An 18,327-nucleotide genomic window follows, 5' to 3' on the forward strand; every position below is an offset into this window, starting at 1 on the left:
CTCATAGTCTAGCTTTCTGCAGCCCCAGAGTGCTCTTGATCTGACAGCCAGCACCCCATCGTTGTGCACCCCAGGCTATCAGCAGCCTGAAGCTACAGCACACCAGGTCAGAGCTGCCGTGGTGCCTGCATGCCTCCTCCCAGAGCTCTGGCATCAAGAAAATTCCACAAGTACAGGAGCAATGGAGTCCATTGGGGATCTCAGGGAAAAAGCCTATGGAAAGGGTCTAGGCGAAGAATGAGTTATTAGAAAATATATGCCAAGGAAGTAGTTGCCTGAACTTATCTACTGCACAACCTTTCCAGGAGCTCCTGGATGCTGGGATGTTTTTCAAGTCTTTGTCAAGCTGAAGGGTTCTTCTGCCTTTCAAGCCTCTTCCTGGAAGTTTAGTCCAAAAGGAGCCAAGTTTTAATCTCTTCCAGTGTTCTGGAGGTGAGCATCACTGAAGAAAAGGGTCCACCAGAGTCCATGCACCTGCAGCTGCAAGACATGCTCTGAGGTCCCTGTGCCCCCTGCTACAGACATGCTGGAGGGAGCAGAGGCTGGAAGGGGAGGAAGATGATGGCAGAGGCATGGCCAGAGCATGCAGCACACCGGAGGGACTGTTTTAGTGTTTGCCCTCCGCTGCAGCTGCAAAGGGAGCACCTTCTTGGAGAGACAGGCAGAGTCACACTGTCCCAGCAGCATGGGACGGGGGCACAGCATGATCAGGCAGGCATGGTTGGATGTCACCTCCTTGCTGCCTCTGTCCTGGTTGCATGGCACCTCTTCATGGCACCTCTTCATGGCACCTTGGTTTTCAGAAGCACTGTGGAATCAAACACGTTTTACTTCACCCTGATGGGTCAGGTCAGAGTTAAAGAAATGCTCTTGGAAACCCTGTGCCTGGGGAAGAGCATCTTCAGTTGCAGGCAGCCCAAAGGCCCAGGCAGACAGAACCTGGTGCCCAGCACCCTGCGGTGGGGAGAGCCCTTGGCCTTGCAAGAGCTGCAGCAGGGGTCAGGCTCCCCAGCAGCCGCAGAGTTAAGCGGGCACCGGGACCCCAGCCAGGGTCTTTGTTGCAGGCAGGGCCCCCCTGTCCCCAGCCCAGGAGCAGATCAAAGCACTGGGTATTTACCTCCTGGCTGGGTGCAGGACACCGGCCCTTTCTGCTGCAGCTTTTCATCCCTATTAGGGCCGTGAAAGGCTGAGCTATGAGATCAGCTGCCAGGGGCTGTCCGGGGACAGCGCTGAGCTGCAAAGGTCAGGAGGGAGGAGGAGAAGAGAAAAGAGGCAGAGGCTTAAGGGACAGGGCTCAACAAAATCGCATTTACTGTGGTCACGGTCTTCAGACAAGCCTCCAAGACAAGGAACCGCGTGTTGTCTAAGGGCCATTATTTGGGTTTGACATGTCCAGTGCCTGGGCTTTGAAGTTGGGAGCGGGACACCATTAGAGACCCATTTGTCTCTGGCACAAGCCCTTTGGCTCCCACGCAGCATTTCCTGCAGGAAGAGGGTCTCATCTACCCTCTGCCACCAGCTCCCAGTGGGACAGGGATGGAAGAGGAAAGCCAGTGGTTATGGCACCAGGATGGCTTTGCTTTGCCCAGGCTTTCTGTGCTGCCCCAGGTATGTCGCAAGCTGGTGGGGCAAGGATGCAATGCATCTGCAGAGCACCAGCCCATTTGGGTGAAGAATGAGGAAGCCGGTTAATTGGGTTTTTATCAGCACAAGTTCATAGCTCTCATCATGGCATCAAACGGCACTCTTGCTTTCAACTCATCTTCACCAAACAAGTTGTGGGACGGAAGATGAGGAGCACATGAAAGTGGCCACATTCAAATGCAATCAGCAAAGAAAGCCAGCAAAGAGCTGGCGGGCTGACAAACCGCCCCGGGGGGCTGCACCCGCCCTCTCCCCCCCCCAAGCATGGCACCCATCCACAGCACTATGCTGGGACACAAGGAACAGGGAGAAGATCATTCAATCCCAAGGGCTGCAGGAAGAGCTCAAGCGGCTCCGCAGACACTCTCACACATGTTGGCACGGGCCAGAGGCTTCCCAAACCAACAGCAGCTATTCCGGAAGCTGGAGGAGCACAGCCAGAAAAGCAAGTATGGCAACGTGTCCTGAAAGCAAGGAGGAAGGATTGTTCTGGCAGTTGGCAGTACATAGGTGACCCCTTCTCCATGATGAAGTGCAAGCTATAGAAAAATGCTGATGTAGGACAGGCCCAGGGACGAAGCACACATCCAATGGTTTACAACAAATAATTCCTGCCAGGTTAAGTCTAATTGCGTCTAAAAACAGAAATGCAAGACAAGGGGTTTAAAGAAACACTCCGGATAATATATCTGGTCTCGCTGAATCCTGCTGCCAAAAAGCGTTAGATTGGATTACGAACATTATTACATCAAAAATGGATTGAAGGGCTTAAAGACTAACAATAAACAGCAAATGTATCAGATTTATGGGCAAACATCTACTGGGGCCTTGCTTTTACTTCAGCATTTTCATCGAACAAGGTCTGCTTGCCTTAAAGAGGCTCCCAAGAGAGGTGTAATCTTATGGCTGTGCCCAGGCACTCAGCAGAGGGACAGGCAAGAGAAAACACCCTGGAAAAACACAACAGCACTGGCTGGCCAAGGTGCTGCCCATCACATCTGCAAACACCTGCCCGGAGAGCACCCAAAGGCTTTGCTTGGAGGTCTTTGCTCTCCCACACCCCATCCAACACAGAAAGGGATGGCCAGACCACCCCCAAACACCAAATGGAGAATGAACTGGAGAACCACGTCCAAGGATGAAGCCAGTGCTCAGCTGAAAAACACGTCACCCCAGTAGCTCCCTGCCTGTGGCACTGGCAGCAGGCATGGCACATGGGGCCAGATGCAGAGCTCCTGCGTGGCAGTGCTGGGGAGCTGCATCAGGAGCTCCTCCTCACGCCGCCCAGCTGCCAGGACACCAGGATTAATGCATCTCTATCTAGGCACCTCATTACCAGAGATAGAAAAACTGGAGCAAGTTCAAAGAGTAGCAGCAAATGCAATTAAGAGCTGGAGTGAATTAGGAGGGGAGGTGGAAAGAGCCAAACCTGAGCGGCTGGCTAAGCCCTGGTGGGGCTGGAGTCACACACGAGCATCCCAAGAGTGCAGACACCAGGAGAGTGGGCAGGAAAGCCTACAAGTGGGACACAGACAGCCAAGGCATCAGGGAAAACCATCTAAATGGGTAAAAACCAAGGCTGGATAGATATCGGCATGGTCAGGCTCTCAAACCTGGGGTAGATGACCTGCAGGCACAAAGCAGGACCCCCACCCACATCTAGAACAGCACTGTCACAAAACAGCCATCAGTTTTCACCTTCCTGTAACTCCTGCTAGCCCCAAATACAATTGGATGGACTATTTGTAAGCACTCAGACACATTCTTCCTTCCCATTTCAGCCATTCCCTAGCATTCAGCTTCTCTACCAGCTCTGCAAGGATGAAGGGAGGAATAGCCACACATCTGCTAATGAGCTAGAAGCACCTTCTGCCTCCATGAGGATGCTATGAATGACCCATACCCTGCTGCCAGCCCAAGGGAATAGCAACATCAATTGCATCTGCACTGAGATGCAAGTACAAGCTACCCTGGAGTCCCCGTCAACCTTTCCAGCACCCTTGTCCATGTGCTTGGCCAAGGAACCCCGAAAAAGGACTTCTTTCTGGACAAAAAACAAGAATTAATTCCTGATGGATTGCATTTTACCACCTCCCACAGTACAGCCACAACTACACAATGTACAGCCACAACTACATGCTTCCGTCCACGGTGTACAATGGTTCTGCAGGGAAGAGACAGGAGACCACCACCAGGCATCAAAGGCAGGCAGGGAGGCAGCCACAGGAAACCAAGGACAGCAGAAACCAAGAGCTGCCTTGAACCCATGGAGCAAAACACCCAATTCCCAAATTCCCAGCTTCTCCATGGGCCGAGGGCCCTGATGCCCCATGTCCTCTGGAGCATCACATCCTCCACCATGCAAACCTCCATCTCCAGCATAGACCTGCAGCAGGAGCTGCCACATCTTGTTCTTTACGAAGCAGCTTAGGAAAAAGCATCACCTTCCCCTACCCAGCCCCAAGCAAAAAGATGCTTTTAAGTGGCAGAGGGGCTCAGCACCAGGCTGCGGAGAGGTTACGTTTGCTTTCAAAAGCCTTTTTCATTGCTAAGCCAAAGGCTGGGGCCATGTCCCTCTGTGATAAAAGTGGCCTTAAACTAGGCTTGGCATATCCAAGGCAGGAGCGAGGAGCAGCTCTGAATGGGGAGGGACCCCAGGAAGCCCCTGGCTCCAGCAGGGAGGTTTTCCCTGCTTGGGGAAAGCAGGGGCCAAGCAGCACACGTCCCGCTGCTGCCCTGCTCCCCTGCGCTGCAGCACTGCTTCCCCAGCTTAGGGCTGCCTGCGAATGAAAAGGAAGAAAAAACCCTTTTGTGTCAAGGCAAAGCTGGGGAAAGGGAGGGGAATGGGGGGAAAAAAGGGAAAAAAAAGGGAAAAAGAAGGGAAAAAAAAGGCAGCACGTGGGTGGTCTGCTCAGGGACTTCTGACTTTGGTTTTTTGGCTATTATCTTTCTGGGCAGAAACAGCTCCTGGGGCTGCTCAGCAGAAGGGTATGGTCAGATCACAGGAGCATCCCTGGCCCACCCAGGGCCAAAGCTCAGCTGGCAGCAGCCGCTCGCATCAAAGAGCAGAGGAGTCAAGAGACATTAAAGTCAGAAACGGTCCAAGGAGGGGGCAGGGGGCACTGCCGGCTCCCCGAGGAGAGAGGGGCACCCCACAGGGATGCTCTGTGCACCCCGCTTGCTGCATCCCTGTTCTAGCCCTATACAGGCTCCAAGATGCTGCAACTGGAGGCTGGGATTGGGAAACAAGAGGATAAATAGGATTTTATGGTAGCCTCTTAGGAGTTCTCTCTGCCTTGGGAAGAAAGCAGGATTATATAACAGATAGAGGGAAGACTTCTAGATACGGGAGACAATTCCCATCACCGGTAGCAGAATCATGTAAAGATTGGGCAAAAAGGGAACCAGCTTAAAAGCTTTGGCGAAACCTCTGCTGGCAAAGCTGGCACAGTGCAGCTTGCAAAACCCCAGCTGAGCATCCCGTGGGAGCTGCAGCAAGCCGGAGCAACAGTGACCCAGGTGTGCTGGCAGCCTTGTAGGAGAGCTGGCAATGGCTCAAAGCCATGGGGGCCCTTGGGGAGCTGCGTTTGTAGTCGGCAGCACGCCGTCGGCCGCCTGTGGAAATGCCACTGAAAGCTATGGGAGGTTGATTTAACTTAAGCAAGAGCTTTCGTGTGAAATGCAAAGCAGCTCCTTGAAACTTGTGCAATTCAGAGCCTGGTAAATCCCTTTGCCTGCACTTTCCTGACAGACCTGCGTTGCAAGGAGAGGGACCCCACGTTCCACCTCCCCAGTGCTTTGGTAGGTTCCTGAGCTTGCTCTGGGAGTGTATTTTGACTACGGGGGCTCTTTGCAGCCTGTGGATCTCATGGGATCTACCAAAGGGGCATGAGGTGGGACCCCACTTTCAGCCCTCATTAGCACAACAACCATGGCCCTGCTTGAACTTGACCTCCGAGCATGGAGAACCTGCTGACCAAGTGCTTGATGATGTTTGCCTGACACACAAAAGGCAGATTCATGGCTGTGCTTTGAGCCCCTCTCCCCACTCTCTGCCCACTGCAGGGAAAGCTTGCATTGAATCAAGCCTTGCCTCAGCTGAGGGACAGCAGAAGGGCTGACCTTTTGGGGTCCCAGAGCCATCAGGCTGGTGCCAGCCATAGTTACTGATGTTATAGGAGATGAGAGGCTGCTGGGGAGCTCTGCTGGGGCTTCTGACATCCCAAGCCCATCCCCAGGGTGCCTGGGCTTGCAGCCGGGGTTCCCTGCACCCCCAAAGCTGGTGACCCCACCTGTACCCCCTGAGTGACACCAGGCAGATGCCCCAAATCCAGACAGTGAAGGTGACCAAGTGATGGCAGCTCTTGGCAGAGACCGGCCCTGCCAAGGGGTGACTCAACCCAGTGCAACCCGCGGTCTCTGCCGGCACCATGGCCATGCAGAGCAGGCTGAGCCAGTTCTTGCACCAGGTCCTCACCTCTCCTACAGCCATGCGGTGCCCACAGCCCCTTCATCACCACCCTGTGCTCAGCCAAATTCATCACCAAGGGTGGGCTCAGTGCTGCCCTGTCACGTTCAGTGCACCAGGTATACCCAAACCTACAAGCAGTCCCAGAGAGGGCTTGCTGGGGAAATCCAGGCTGGCAGCATCAGTGTCACCACACTACAGCAGAGCACCTCCTGCCCCAGCTGCCTGCTAACACCCTCACCACCCCCTCTGAGAGCAGGGATTTCAGGCTAAAAATACCCTGTTTACTGACTGAGAAGCACCAGCTCCCACGGCTCAGGGCTCGCTTCCCATGCCGGCTGTGACCTCTGCACTGGGCTGCTCACCGATGAGCCTGCGGCATGGGATAGCAAGGGCAGGGATGAGGCACCGTGCCCTTTGCAGGCTGCTGTATGGCAGGTTCACAGGGGTAACAGTGAGCTTGAGGAGAAGACAAACAGGGAAAAGTGAAGCCAGTGCTGCCAGACTGGGGGCCAAGGGATGGCTGAGCTAACCAGAGTCCACACCAGAGCCAGCACAGGCAAATACATCCCCCTGCACCCATGGACCACGGTCTCCAAGAAAACTCAGCCCTTCTCTCACCCCTCCATAAACATGTATTGCACCAAGAAACAAGAGGATGACACCAGGATGCAGAATCTTACAGCCATTTAGACCACAGAAAGCACTGGGTGTCACTGGCAGCTTCCCACTTGCTGGGCTGCTCTCAGAGCCAGCACTAGTGAGGAGGATGAGCATCTTCTTGCTCATCACTTCTCCTGATCCCAAGTGCAGCACCAGGAGCTCCCCAGCCCCAAGACAAAGCCCTATAAGAAATGCCCTGCAACACCTCCAGCAAAGATGACAACAGGCTCCAGGTTTGACGGTGCTCCAGACACACATTGCCCTTCCTTGCCAGGCCTGACCTGGCAGGGGGACATGCTCCTGGCTGCGGGCACAGCCAGGGACACAGCAGAGCAGCCAGATAGGGGCCGATGACCTGCTCTGTGGGGCCAGTGTCACATTCCAACCCCTTCTCCCATCCAGTTGGAAATACTTTCCATGCGTGTCAGCTCTTTGCACCAGCCAAGTGGCGAACAAGCGCCTGGTGACACTCTCCAGACCCCTGCAGCCCCCCCGAGCCAGGGTCAGCGGCGAGGAGGAGGAGGGCGACTCACATGTGATGAAGTAATCCTGCTGCCGCTTGAATTCCAGGCCCATGTAGTTGGGGCTGAACTCCTGAAACTTGATGGTGAAGCGGATCTCCTGCTCCGGCCGGTTGCACGTCACCAGCACGTTGGGGTCCATGACGGTGCTGCAGGCATCTGCCTGGTCCTTCTTCACCAGGTACAACTTGTAGTACTCATAAGGCTTGGATGGCTCCGCCTTGGGGCAGATAATGTCCAGTTTATCCCCAATCTCCGGGTAGATGACCAGACCCTTCCCAGTCATGAACCTGGAAGAGAGGAGGGCAAGAGGTTAGCCACATGCTCTAGCACAGGCCACAGTGGTCACATCAGCCCTTTCCACCCCATGCACAGCCCTGCTTTCGCACCATTTACTTTGTGCTTAAACCCTGCTGGTTTTCCTCTGCAAAATGTGTTTGGACAGCAAAATAAAGCTCTCTTCTTCCTTCACCACCTCTGCACATGCAAGGAGGCAGTGCAAGGCTCCCATCGAGGAAACCATGGGCTCGATGGGTTCAGCCCCACTCCATATCCCTCCTGCCATGATGAGGGTGAGCACCTTCCCAGACACAAGCCTGGCACCCATAAGGGAATGGAGCCTTCCCACAAAGGGTGCAGAGCGGGCAGCCTGGAGACGCCGCGGCTCTGCCCGACGGCCAGGCAAGGAGCTTCCTGCAGGGACAGGCAGTAATTAGGCATGGGGAGAAGCCCTGACAATGGGGTGCAGGGAGGGATCCCTTCCACGCCCCGGCTCCCTGAGGAATTCCTGGCCTTAAATGGAAGGGAGGGAAGCATCCTGCAGGACAACTTCTCCCAAGCCAGGCTCAACGGCGTGCCCAGGAGCGTGGGAGGACCGGATGGAGGAGAGCAAGGAGGGAGGAAAGCTATTTGGGGCTGGAAGGCAGGGCATTGCGAAGGGAAGGAAGGCAATATGCTGATAATTAGCATTCAGATTTCATTATTGTGGAGCAATAATCTGAATAATTCTTTTTTCAGTGTGAAGTAAAGTATTAGGGCACCAAGGAGGGAAGCAGTAAATCATCTACTTTGATGTAGGCAACATAGCGCATTCTTGATGGGAGATAAGGTGGGAATGGATGCTCCTGCAAACTTATCTCCACTGCAACTCCCTCACATCATTTGGGCACAGCAAAAGCGTGTGCCTCAGCAGGCTGCACGTCGGCAGCTTTCCCTTCTGACTCTGATGCAGCTGGGTCCCTGCCCCATCCCACCCCTCAGTCAGATGGGGGGACAGGACACTCCAGCTCTGGCTGGGGCTGCAGGCACCACGGAAGGAAGATCTAACACACAAGACCAACCTGCTCTGTGGCTCTGGTACAAGTCTTAGCAAGAAGCACAGAGCTGAAGCCATTGCCTGAGCAGCGCAGGCTCCAGGCCTCTGGCTGCGGGAGCCGCAGCAGATCCGCACACCAATGGACGGGGCTGGGAGGCAGCAGGCGGAGCTGGGGCCCACGCACAACCCAATGCCCTTGGCAAGGGCTCCGGAGCTCGGTGCCAGCTCTAGCAGGGGGAGGGATGGCCAGGACACAGACAGACAGACATCAGCTGCACCCTTCTGCCAGCTCACCAGGTCACCCTCACCCAGACCCAGGAGGGGAGGCAAGGCACAGGGATGGGGGAACAGTCCCTTTCACCGATGCCACTCTGAACATGGGAGCTGAATTCCATGGGGTTGTCTGCCCCATCCTCCCTGCGGTACCCAGAGCATCACTGGGGGATCATCCCAACCTCAGCACCACCGTGGCAGTGGCTCTGCCTTTCCCATGCGAGCTCATGGGGAGCAAGTAAGTTGTGTTAAAGCCATGACTGCTGGAAGCAGGGATGCAGCAGCCTCATGGAAGAGCAGGAAACGCAGTGGGCACAGGGGCCGTGCAGGTGGGATGCGGCACCACGGCTCCATCCCGGCACTGCCGGCAGCTGAACCATGCTCTGCCTGCATGCTACCAAGTAGGTCATCTGGCCCCCAGCCATGCACTGCTTCCAGACCTTGGGAGGGAGCGATAGAGGCTTCCCCCACCCACAATTCCTGATGCAATCCCGGATCCGTGAGCAGGAGATGCAGGAGCCCCTGCCCCTCCCTCCCCACCCGCAGACATGCAGTGCAAGTGAACACTTGCACGCTCGCTCACGGGCTCCCACCCCACAGGCAGTTGGATCCCACACTTGGATCCACGGTTGGGCTGAGTCAGAGGCTTCTGGCACACAGCTCCCAAGTGACTCAAACTCCCTCCTCCGGCCCCTGCCAGCTCCCTCCTGCCCAGAAGATGCCGAACAGGAAGCCACAAACAAGCCAAACAGATGTCTTCAACGCTGGAGCAGGAGCACAAGGCTCCTATCTGTCCCCCATCTTCATACCAGAAGGACCTATCACATCTCCTCGGCCAAAGCCTTGGCCAGCACCAGCAAACCAACCGGTCCCAGTGACACCAGCCTGTGCTGCCGGCACAGCCGTCTGGGATCGGGTCAAACTGATTTTAATGAGAGGAGAGGCCATAAAGCAATCAAGGGAGCTGAGAACAGCCCAGCACCACATCCTGCTGGCACTTCTCTTCCTCTTAGGGAATTCACAGAGGAGGCCTCTGTTTGTTTTATTTGTTTCAAGGGTAACATGACAAGATTAATTTCTTCTAGGAACGCCTGGTTTCAGCTTCAGAAGCACACAGCTTCTGCCTGGGAATCAGACCAGGAACGTCTTCCAGATCTCCTACATGAACATCAAGCAGGACTGAGCTACCAGCCAAAGCCGCAGCCCTTCACATGCAGTGCTACATGGGGCTTATGGGGGTGCTCCCTCCAACTGCTGCCCCTGCCAACCACGTTCCTACCCACACACACTCTGTACCCCTTGCCCTCTTATTTCCCTGATCTCCTCCATTTCCCCCTTAGTGTCCTCCCTCTCTTCCCTAAGGATGAGTAGAGGCAGGCAGCACGAGCAGTGGAAATAAGCCCCTGAAGAGCAAGCATTCAAACCCCTCTCACTGTTCTTTGAGCTCCCAACCACAACCACACATCCCCATTTCTTCCCCCCCCCAAACTGTTGCAAGCACCAGCTTGTGATGCCATCCTAGGGGAGACAGACACGAGCTCCCATCATGCGACGGGCCTCCACAAGATTATACTTTAAAACACAAAAGGCACAAAGCACCATTTATCACAAGAACAGCACAGAAGTTGTGGGTATGAGAAATATCCCTCCAGAAGGATTGTTGAAGGCAAAAAAGAATCACTCTTGACTTGTCTTTACAAGGACACATCTTCAATTCTACCTTAACTGGGAAGAATGAATAGATCTCCTTTTAAATTAAGAGTGAAACTCACTATGCCCTCAGAGCACATACTGTCATTCTGTGGGGGGATCTGCTCTATCTTCTGTACACTACAGTTTGATGTCCCTGTTTTAAAGCAGGGATGGAAACAAAGGAAAATCATAATTCAACTCAACCTTAATGCTAAAACCAGTGCTTTTGAGGCTGACCCTGCACAGTGTATGCTGGAGCCTGGCTGTGGAAGGCCACAAGCAGGCACTCAGCATCCCAACCACACACAGCACCCACTTCTACCTCTCCCTCCACTTGGGAGGAGGATGGTGGTTCCAGCTGTATTTATTCAGCCTTGGTGCTACCACCAGTTAGCAGCTCACAGATAACATCTCAGCATCCTTTCTCCTGGTGGCAAAGGTGGTGGAAAAGACTAACTACAGCCATTAAAGACTAAAAAACACTGTATTTTTGCCCTTGCTGCAAGCAGCATTCAATTGAGCAGAGTGCTGTGGATGACGCTGGCCTCCATTATGGGCAACTTCATTAGTTAAACCCCCTCAGGTGATTTCTGGGTGGCACCTGTGGCTGCCCACCCGCAGAGCCATGCTGAAGAGCATCCCATCCCAGCCAGGCATCCCGCATCCCGGCCCCCAGCTCCCGGCCCCGCAGGTTCCCTGGGAGCGATCAGGTGGCAGCATCCAATTTCCTCATTGTTTCGGGAGGTGTTTTCTGATGGGAAAGGTGAAAAGGGTATTTGTGAGCCTTGTAAACCGACTCCTCCGAGTTGGGTAAACAAGGGGAGCTCTGTTGGCAGCGGGATGCCGGAGCAGAGACGGGATTAAAGACCAGCCGCTCCCCTGGCCCGAGCTGGGGGGCCGCAGGCAGGGACCCTCAACCCCTGCGGACCAGCACGGAGGGTTGGTCTCCCATCACAGATCTAAAGGCACCAGTGGGACCTGATGGAATGACCCAGGGCCTACAAATGGGAGCTGCTGGAAGGGCCATGTGCTCAGCCAGTATCCAGTGTCAGAGGTGGCCACCCTGTCATCTCAGGGCTGGTTTGGGGGAGAGGAATCTGAATGAGGCAGTAAGAGATGATAATCCCTAAGCTCCTAGCAAACCCCTGCCAGCCAGATCACAAGCAAAGGACACTGGTCCCATCACAGTGCTCTGGCAGCACCAGGGCTCCTGTAAGCCAGCACATCACACAGCAATGACCTGCTCCATCCCAACAAGCCCAGGAACATGAGGTAAGAAGGAAAACCATGCAGGTTTGGTCAGAGCAAGCTCAACTCCTGCTGGGCATGATACCTCTCTCCTCCACACATACACACATACCAAGCAGGCTCCTCTCCTCCACGTGGGCATGCATGGGCTAGCAGACTGGGTCACAGTTAAACATGGACAATGCTACCATGTACACAGTAATAGCTGCAAACACAAGGGTCTTGCAGATACAGCATCCAGCACCTTTACAAACAAGCTAGAGTCCTTCTGTTGTTCCTCAGAGAGAAAAAGACTGGTAAAATGCTTAAAATATGACTTTTAAAAAGGAATGAGCTGACACACTTTCCAACCACCTCTCCCTCAAGCACAGGCACTCCTTGCATCACACGAACTACAGCATCTTCGGGGCAGCACCACCTTTCCCCACATCCAAGGAACACGATGCACCTCCCCTTGTTTCAGGCTTTGCAGCAACAGAAAACAGAACAACATTTAACAACAGTCTCCTCTTCAGAGAGGATGCTCTAAAGCATTAATGCTGACATACACACAAGATGACATATGCTAAATGCTGTTTTCTTCAAAGAAATCCAAAAATAGCTGTATCTTCCAAGGAGAACATTTCCTCCTGGCAGTGAAGGCTGCAGGATGGCTGACAATGCCCAGCAGAGCGAGCACTGCATGTGGAGGGCAGCAATAACCAAGGTCCACATGGCATTTTCTAACATGCAGGGGATCTGCACCATCCCGGTGCCTGGGCAGCCAATGTTCAGGCTGGCACAGCTCTCCATACCAAAAGAGCACACAGGTCCCATCAGCAAGACCACAGCTTCCATGAGCCACTGCAGCTCCTGGCAGCTGGGAACCACCTTAGAGAAGGGATGGAAACAACCAGCAGCTCTGCAAGTGGAAGAGACACAGTAGAAAAGCCAAAAACTCCATGTATAAACTGTGTTCATACCCCTGAAAAACACCTCTGAAACCTGCCAGAGCTCTGCCCATGCCCAGCCACACACAGAATTAAATGCCTGCCTCCCTCTGCCTCATTCTTTTCCCTTCTCTGGGACACAGCACCCCTGTTCCACAATAGCTACCCAGGCACTGGGGACTCTCTACCCAGAACACTTGGCCATCAGTTAGAAGACATCAGTCCTGTCCATGGAGCAGTCCTCCAGACCCCCTGATGCCACAGAGCCATAGTCTCACTCCAGCCATCCAAGGGTCCCTCCAGAGCTCACAGTCGCTCCAAAGCTCCTCCAAGTAACAACCTAACATTTGTCAAAGCCATATTTTCACCAAGCAAGAGACATCAAGGGGTTAGCAGCAAATACTGGGTCCTTACTTGGGAGGTACCTTTGGCTGAAGCCAAACAGCATCATAGGGCAGGGACAATGGCATGGTCCCCTAGAAGCTTGAGCTGAGAGCACTGACATCCCATTTCACAGGGATGGGGCAGGACTGGATACATGTGTGGTGTCCCCAGTCAGCCCTGGCAGACACTGCAGCCCACCACCCAACTGACTTCACCTCTCCAGAGCCAAGGACAACTAATACAGGAACTACTCTCTTAACCACCCCATCCCAGTACACCAGCAGCATCCACAGCCCCTTCCCAGAGCACACAGGGCAGTGACAGCCTCTGGAAGCACAGGACCCTTTTTCAGCTCCCGTTACATTCTTGGGAACAAAGATACCCCACGGAAGGAAGTTAATTACAACCTGAATAAAAAGGTTCCCTGCTCTCCTCTGCCTCCCATGTGTATCTGTCGCCTTCTCACTTGTTCAGTCGAGTTACTCAGCACCACAAAGGAGGGTAAATAGGAGCACGCAAATCCCCACACTTTCAGATCCCACTTCTTTTATGTGCTCTGCTATTATTAGTCTCCTTTAAAAAGAGCCTTCGATCTTTTTCTCCCCCTGCTAATCTACGTATAATTATTTTCACTGCCCTTCTGCAGACCTCTTCTATTTCTGCTGCATCCTTTTGGAGCCGAGGTGGGGAGCACAGAACCTGGCAATGCCAGGTAACTCTTGCTCAAAAAACCCCAAACCCTCTTATCCTCATCAGCCCTGTGGCCTCCACTGCTCAAAAGGGTATTTTCCAGCTATTCACAATGGCACCTTCCAGCCTCTCCCAGCTCTTCATCATCCCTGTCCCTGCAGAGGGGGAATGGCTTCTGCTGAGCCCCTGCAGCCACACCATCCCGTCCCCCTCCCAGACGCACTCTAAGGCCCTTTTTCCACATCTTGGGTTTAATGAGGCCCATTCAACCCTCCCAAAGACAAAAGACCCTTCTCGTTTCCAAACGGATTTACACGACGCATCAGTGAGGCATAAACGGGTTGCCATGGCAACCCGCACCCTGGGCCCCCCCCCAGCACTGAGATGCCATTTTCTAATGCCACTGCGCCCCAAAACCCCTTTGTTGCTTTAATGCCAGCTGTAAGGTTTGTCACAGGCTGGTAGAAGCACCCACCCACCCCAAAGTGACACACGCACACCCCCAGGTGCCAAGGATGCCATTGTCTGAGATGAAGATAAAAGATGCTCAAGCTGGCACACCGCTCATGCAGGTACCACAGTAAGCTCTGCACCATGATCAACTCCAGGTCATGGTCAAACCAGGGTTCAAATTAAGCACAAGGCAAGGAAACCCCATCTGCAAAGGGGAACTGAGACTAAAATACCCTTCTCTCTGCCCAGAAAGAGGTGAGATGCTTGAGACAGCTCAAGGGAGTCCATGCTAAAGTGCCAGCCCTGGCTTAGCTCCCAGCCTCCCTCCATAGGGAAGCCAGTGGCTTTGGCAATGCCAGAAGGCCACTCAATACTTTGCACAGAGGCTCAGTAACCATCAGCCTCACACTCAATGCTTCACGCTGTATCTCTCCCTAACCAGCTTCAACCACTGAAGGCCAAGAGATCCTATCTATTCCATGCAGAGTTGCCCATCCCAGGTGGGAAGGAGAGACCCCATCGTGGCTCCTTGTTCAGAAGCTGCACAGTCACTGTTGTAACCCTGAAGACCAAACCCTTACAGAATATAAAGGGCATGGGCCAGTTGCTCTTAGCAAATGGAAAGACCACATGGAACCTATTTTATCACAAAAAAACAGTGTCTTTCTGCAACAGGAAGCCAGGAGGAGGACCCAGGTTACAACTGCAAACCAGCCTGCAGGAGGGTCTGGTCTCCCCTTCTCCATTCCAGACCCCTCTGCCCATGGGAGAAGGAATGCAGAACAATACTGGGCAAGGGCTGACTCAGAACTCCACCCACTTCACCACCCAGCAATGGTTTCCATTACTAGAGGTGCTCTTCAGCCCAAAAAGCCACCCACCAAGCAGCAGCAACACAGTCCCTCTGTACAGGGTTTGCCTGTATCACCCCTGCACCAGATGCCACGGCAGCACGAGGACAGCCAGCAGCCCTCGGGGGGGAAACAACAATCCCCACAGGTCTCTTTTGCCCTCCACACCAGCAGCTGAGCCCACCCTGCTCACAGGGGCTGTGGGACCAGTTCCACCATGGTTATCACTGACCAAGAGGGCTCCAGCAGTGAGGGTGCTGCAGGGAACAGGTTGGAAACAGGGAACAGGCGCCAGGAAAGCAGGCACAGGTGCTGGTGTCCATGTCCTCGGTGTCCATGGCCAGTGGCTGCCACGGCAGCAGTGACATCCCCATCCCCACAGCCAGCAGCACCAGGGCCAGCCCCGGTGGCTCAGAGCAGGGCTGCAGGAGCCATCCCCTAATGACAGCATGATGAAGGTACACGCTGCCAGAGAGCATCCAAGCCCCAGTCCTTCCCCGCACCAGTCCCAAGGACAGGCACTGGAGACCCACAGTGCTCGGGTGGCTACCAAAGCACCCAGCCAGGTAGGGAGAAAGCTCTGCTGTCCCCTCCCATAGCAGGGACCACATTTCCAACCACATCTCCTCCTGTCCCATCCCAACTATGGCCTATCAGCTGCCCACAAACACCCAGCAGAGGTTGGGTGGCTTTGGGCTTTGTCCCACAGAGGCTAAAGCACCAGTGACAGCAGAGCCACCACAGAAGCCACCAGCACAGGACCTGCCGTGCTGGGATCACTGGAGTGGGGATCCTGGTCCAGCCCTCAATGCCCCCTGCTCGCTGTCAATACATCCACTCAACTGGGACAGGGATCTCAAGGCTCTGATTACCTCCAGCACCCTGCCTGGGTGCACACTGCCTGCCCCGTGGCTGGAGAAGATGCACACAGGTAGTGGGGGACCACTGGGTACCCCCAGATCACCTCTGCACTGGTGATGAGCACTGGCAAAGGTGGATGACAGCACCCACCAGAAGCTGAGATCGGCCAGGATGCATCTTCATGCTTGCCTACCACATAAGAGCATGGCTGCTGACCACCCCAGCGCTCTGAGGAGGAAGAGGAAGAGCAGGAAGGCTCCCAGGTCCCACAGAAGCCAGGCACTGATGTGAGCAGCCATGTGCTGTTCCATCTTCCCACCTCAGTGCAGCAGCTCATGTGCTCAGATGCTGCACCCAAACCATGTAAACAAACCATATTAACTCAAAGCCTGTGAGGGGGAGTTCCAGAAGGAAAAATGCTGGTAATTGAGGGAGTCTGAAGCAGATTTAATTGGGGCCAGAGCCCTGGCGCAGGCTGCTGCTGCCACCTGCAGCACCCTCCACAGCCGGTGGCATTTGGCCCTGGGGACCCCCAGCTCCTGCCAGCATCAACCCGTGGGGTGCAGACCCCATCTGGGTTCAATAAGGAGCAGTGGGGGTCCCCTGGGCTCACCCCCACCCCTGCAAAGTCATTATCTATCAGCACAAAAAGCGACTCCAGCAGCAATGGAACATAAAACATAAAGAGGGGGATGAAAAAAGCCATATTCTCTCCCTCAAGTAATATCGCCGCGCACCTCCCCTCGGGGAAATAAAGAGGGACCGAGTTATCTAATGAATGCTGGCAAGGAGAGGGGAGGCCGGGGTCCGGGGGGGCACTGCCGGCAGCCCACAAAGGCGGCGTGGGGAGCGGTCTCCCCGCCGCCGCCGCCGGCATCTCCCGTCAATGGGGCCCCACGCTGGGAGTGAGGTAAGAGGGGATTCAAAGGGGGGTTTGTCAGGGGTTTTGTTAGTGAAAGCGGGGGAGGGGAAGGGGACGGGGCTTGACAAGAGCTGACAGACAACTGAACAAAACCATAAGGGCCATGAATGGCAACACGGCTCTTTAATTGGCGTAGGGATGGAGAGAGAAGTGAGACAATGAGGCGCGGGCAGCGGCGGCGGAGCCAAGGCGCAGGCAGCAGCGCTCACCTTCTGCTGCCTGCACCGCTGCCTGTGCAGGGGTTGATAATGCAGCTGCGAGCACCATAACCCTCCCCATTAAACCCACCCCAAGGAAATGGGATAGCAGAGCCCAGCGCCCCAGTAGGAGCTGCAAACCCAGACGGCACCAGCAGCAGCACAAACCCAGAGCCTGGGATGCTGCAGGTATTAAATGATCCAGCGGAAGCAGATCAGGTTCCCTGCTCAGCCTCGTGTGCTTTCCAGCTCTGATTCGGTTTGGATGCTCGTGCCCTGGCTGCAGCCCCGCTCATCCGGAGGACGGGGGGCCGAGAGGGGAAGCGGGGGGGAGGCAGGTTAAAAGGGAACAAGGTTGGATCAGCGGGGTTCCCACTCCTTCCCTGACCCCTCCGAAGTAAGACAGTGGAGATTTCGCCTCCCGGTTCCAAAGCAAAGAATTACTTTGGCAGGGGATGCGGCGGCGGCTGAGCGCCCACTTGGACGGGAAAGCGGCAGGAATATGCCCAAGGAGCCCAAGAGCAAGACCTCCCCGCCAAGCCCCGCTCATTGTCATGCAGATTAATCCCCTGCCAGGGCAGAAAGGAGGCAGAACTGCAGCCCTTCACCATGTGGGTTTGGGGACACAGGGATGGGGGTCTCAGCCCACCAGACCCGACATTAACCCCAGTGTTTTACCCCCCCTCCCCATCCTTCCCACCTCTCACTTTTCCAGCTCAGTTGGAAGAATGCAGAACTGAAAGCAAACAGCCAAGAGATGAAGTTACAGCCTGCGGTTAGGCCTTGGGCGAGAGGAAGTCCCTTCCTCCCTACACCCCAGTACCTGACACCCTGGCTAACCCCCCACTCCAGAACCCCAGACCAGCCCCCTCCCAACACGGGAGGGTGTCTGGGCACGCTCCCGCACCCCAACCTGCCCACCACAATGCTGCGAGTTGCTGCTGCTACATCCTCGGGGGTACAGGAGGGGTCCCCAAACCCCCTCGCTCCCCACTTCACACTACACACGGCCATACAGCTGCCTTCAAAGCAAAGCAGAGCATCAACCAACCTCACCCATTTCATTGAGGACTTCCACAAACCTAAAGCCCACACATACCCCGGGGCACAGCAGCAGTGGGGGCCTTGAGCTTCATCCACGTCCCTGGCACCCAGCAGCCCCCCAGGGTGTGCAGCGCCTGTGCCTCCATCCCTGAGACCCCACCGAGGGCTGGGT

At 54.9% G+C, this 18,327-nt stretch overlaps 1 protein-coding gene across 1 annotated transcript in view; it reads right to left on the reverse strand.

Annotated features, from left to right (window-relative positions):
- Window positions 1-18,327, reverse strand: part of EFNB1 (ephrin B1) — a 47,978-nt gene that overhangs the window by 11,796 nt on the left and 17,855 nt on the right. Inside the window, exon 2 of the mRNA XM_034063592.1 lies at window positions 7,309-7,586. Coding sequence (XP_033919483.1) covers window positions 7,309-7,586 — 278 coding nt within the window. The remainder of the gene's footprint in view (window positions 1-7,308; window positions 7,587-18,327) is intronic.

This window comes from Melopsittacus undulatus, chromosome 6 (genome assembly GCF_012275295.1).
Source record: "Melopsittacus undulatus isolate bMelUnd1 chromosome 6, bMelUnd1.mat.Z, whole genome shotgun sequence".
Classification (NCBI taxonomy): Eukaryota; Metazoa; Chordata; class Aves; order Psittaciformes; family Psittaculidae; genus Melopsittacus; species Melopsittacus undulatus.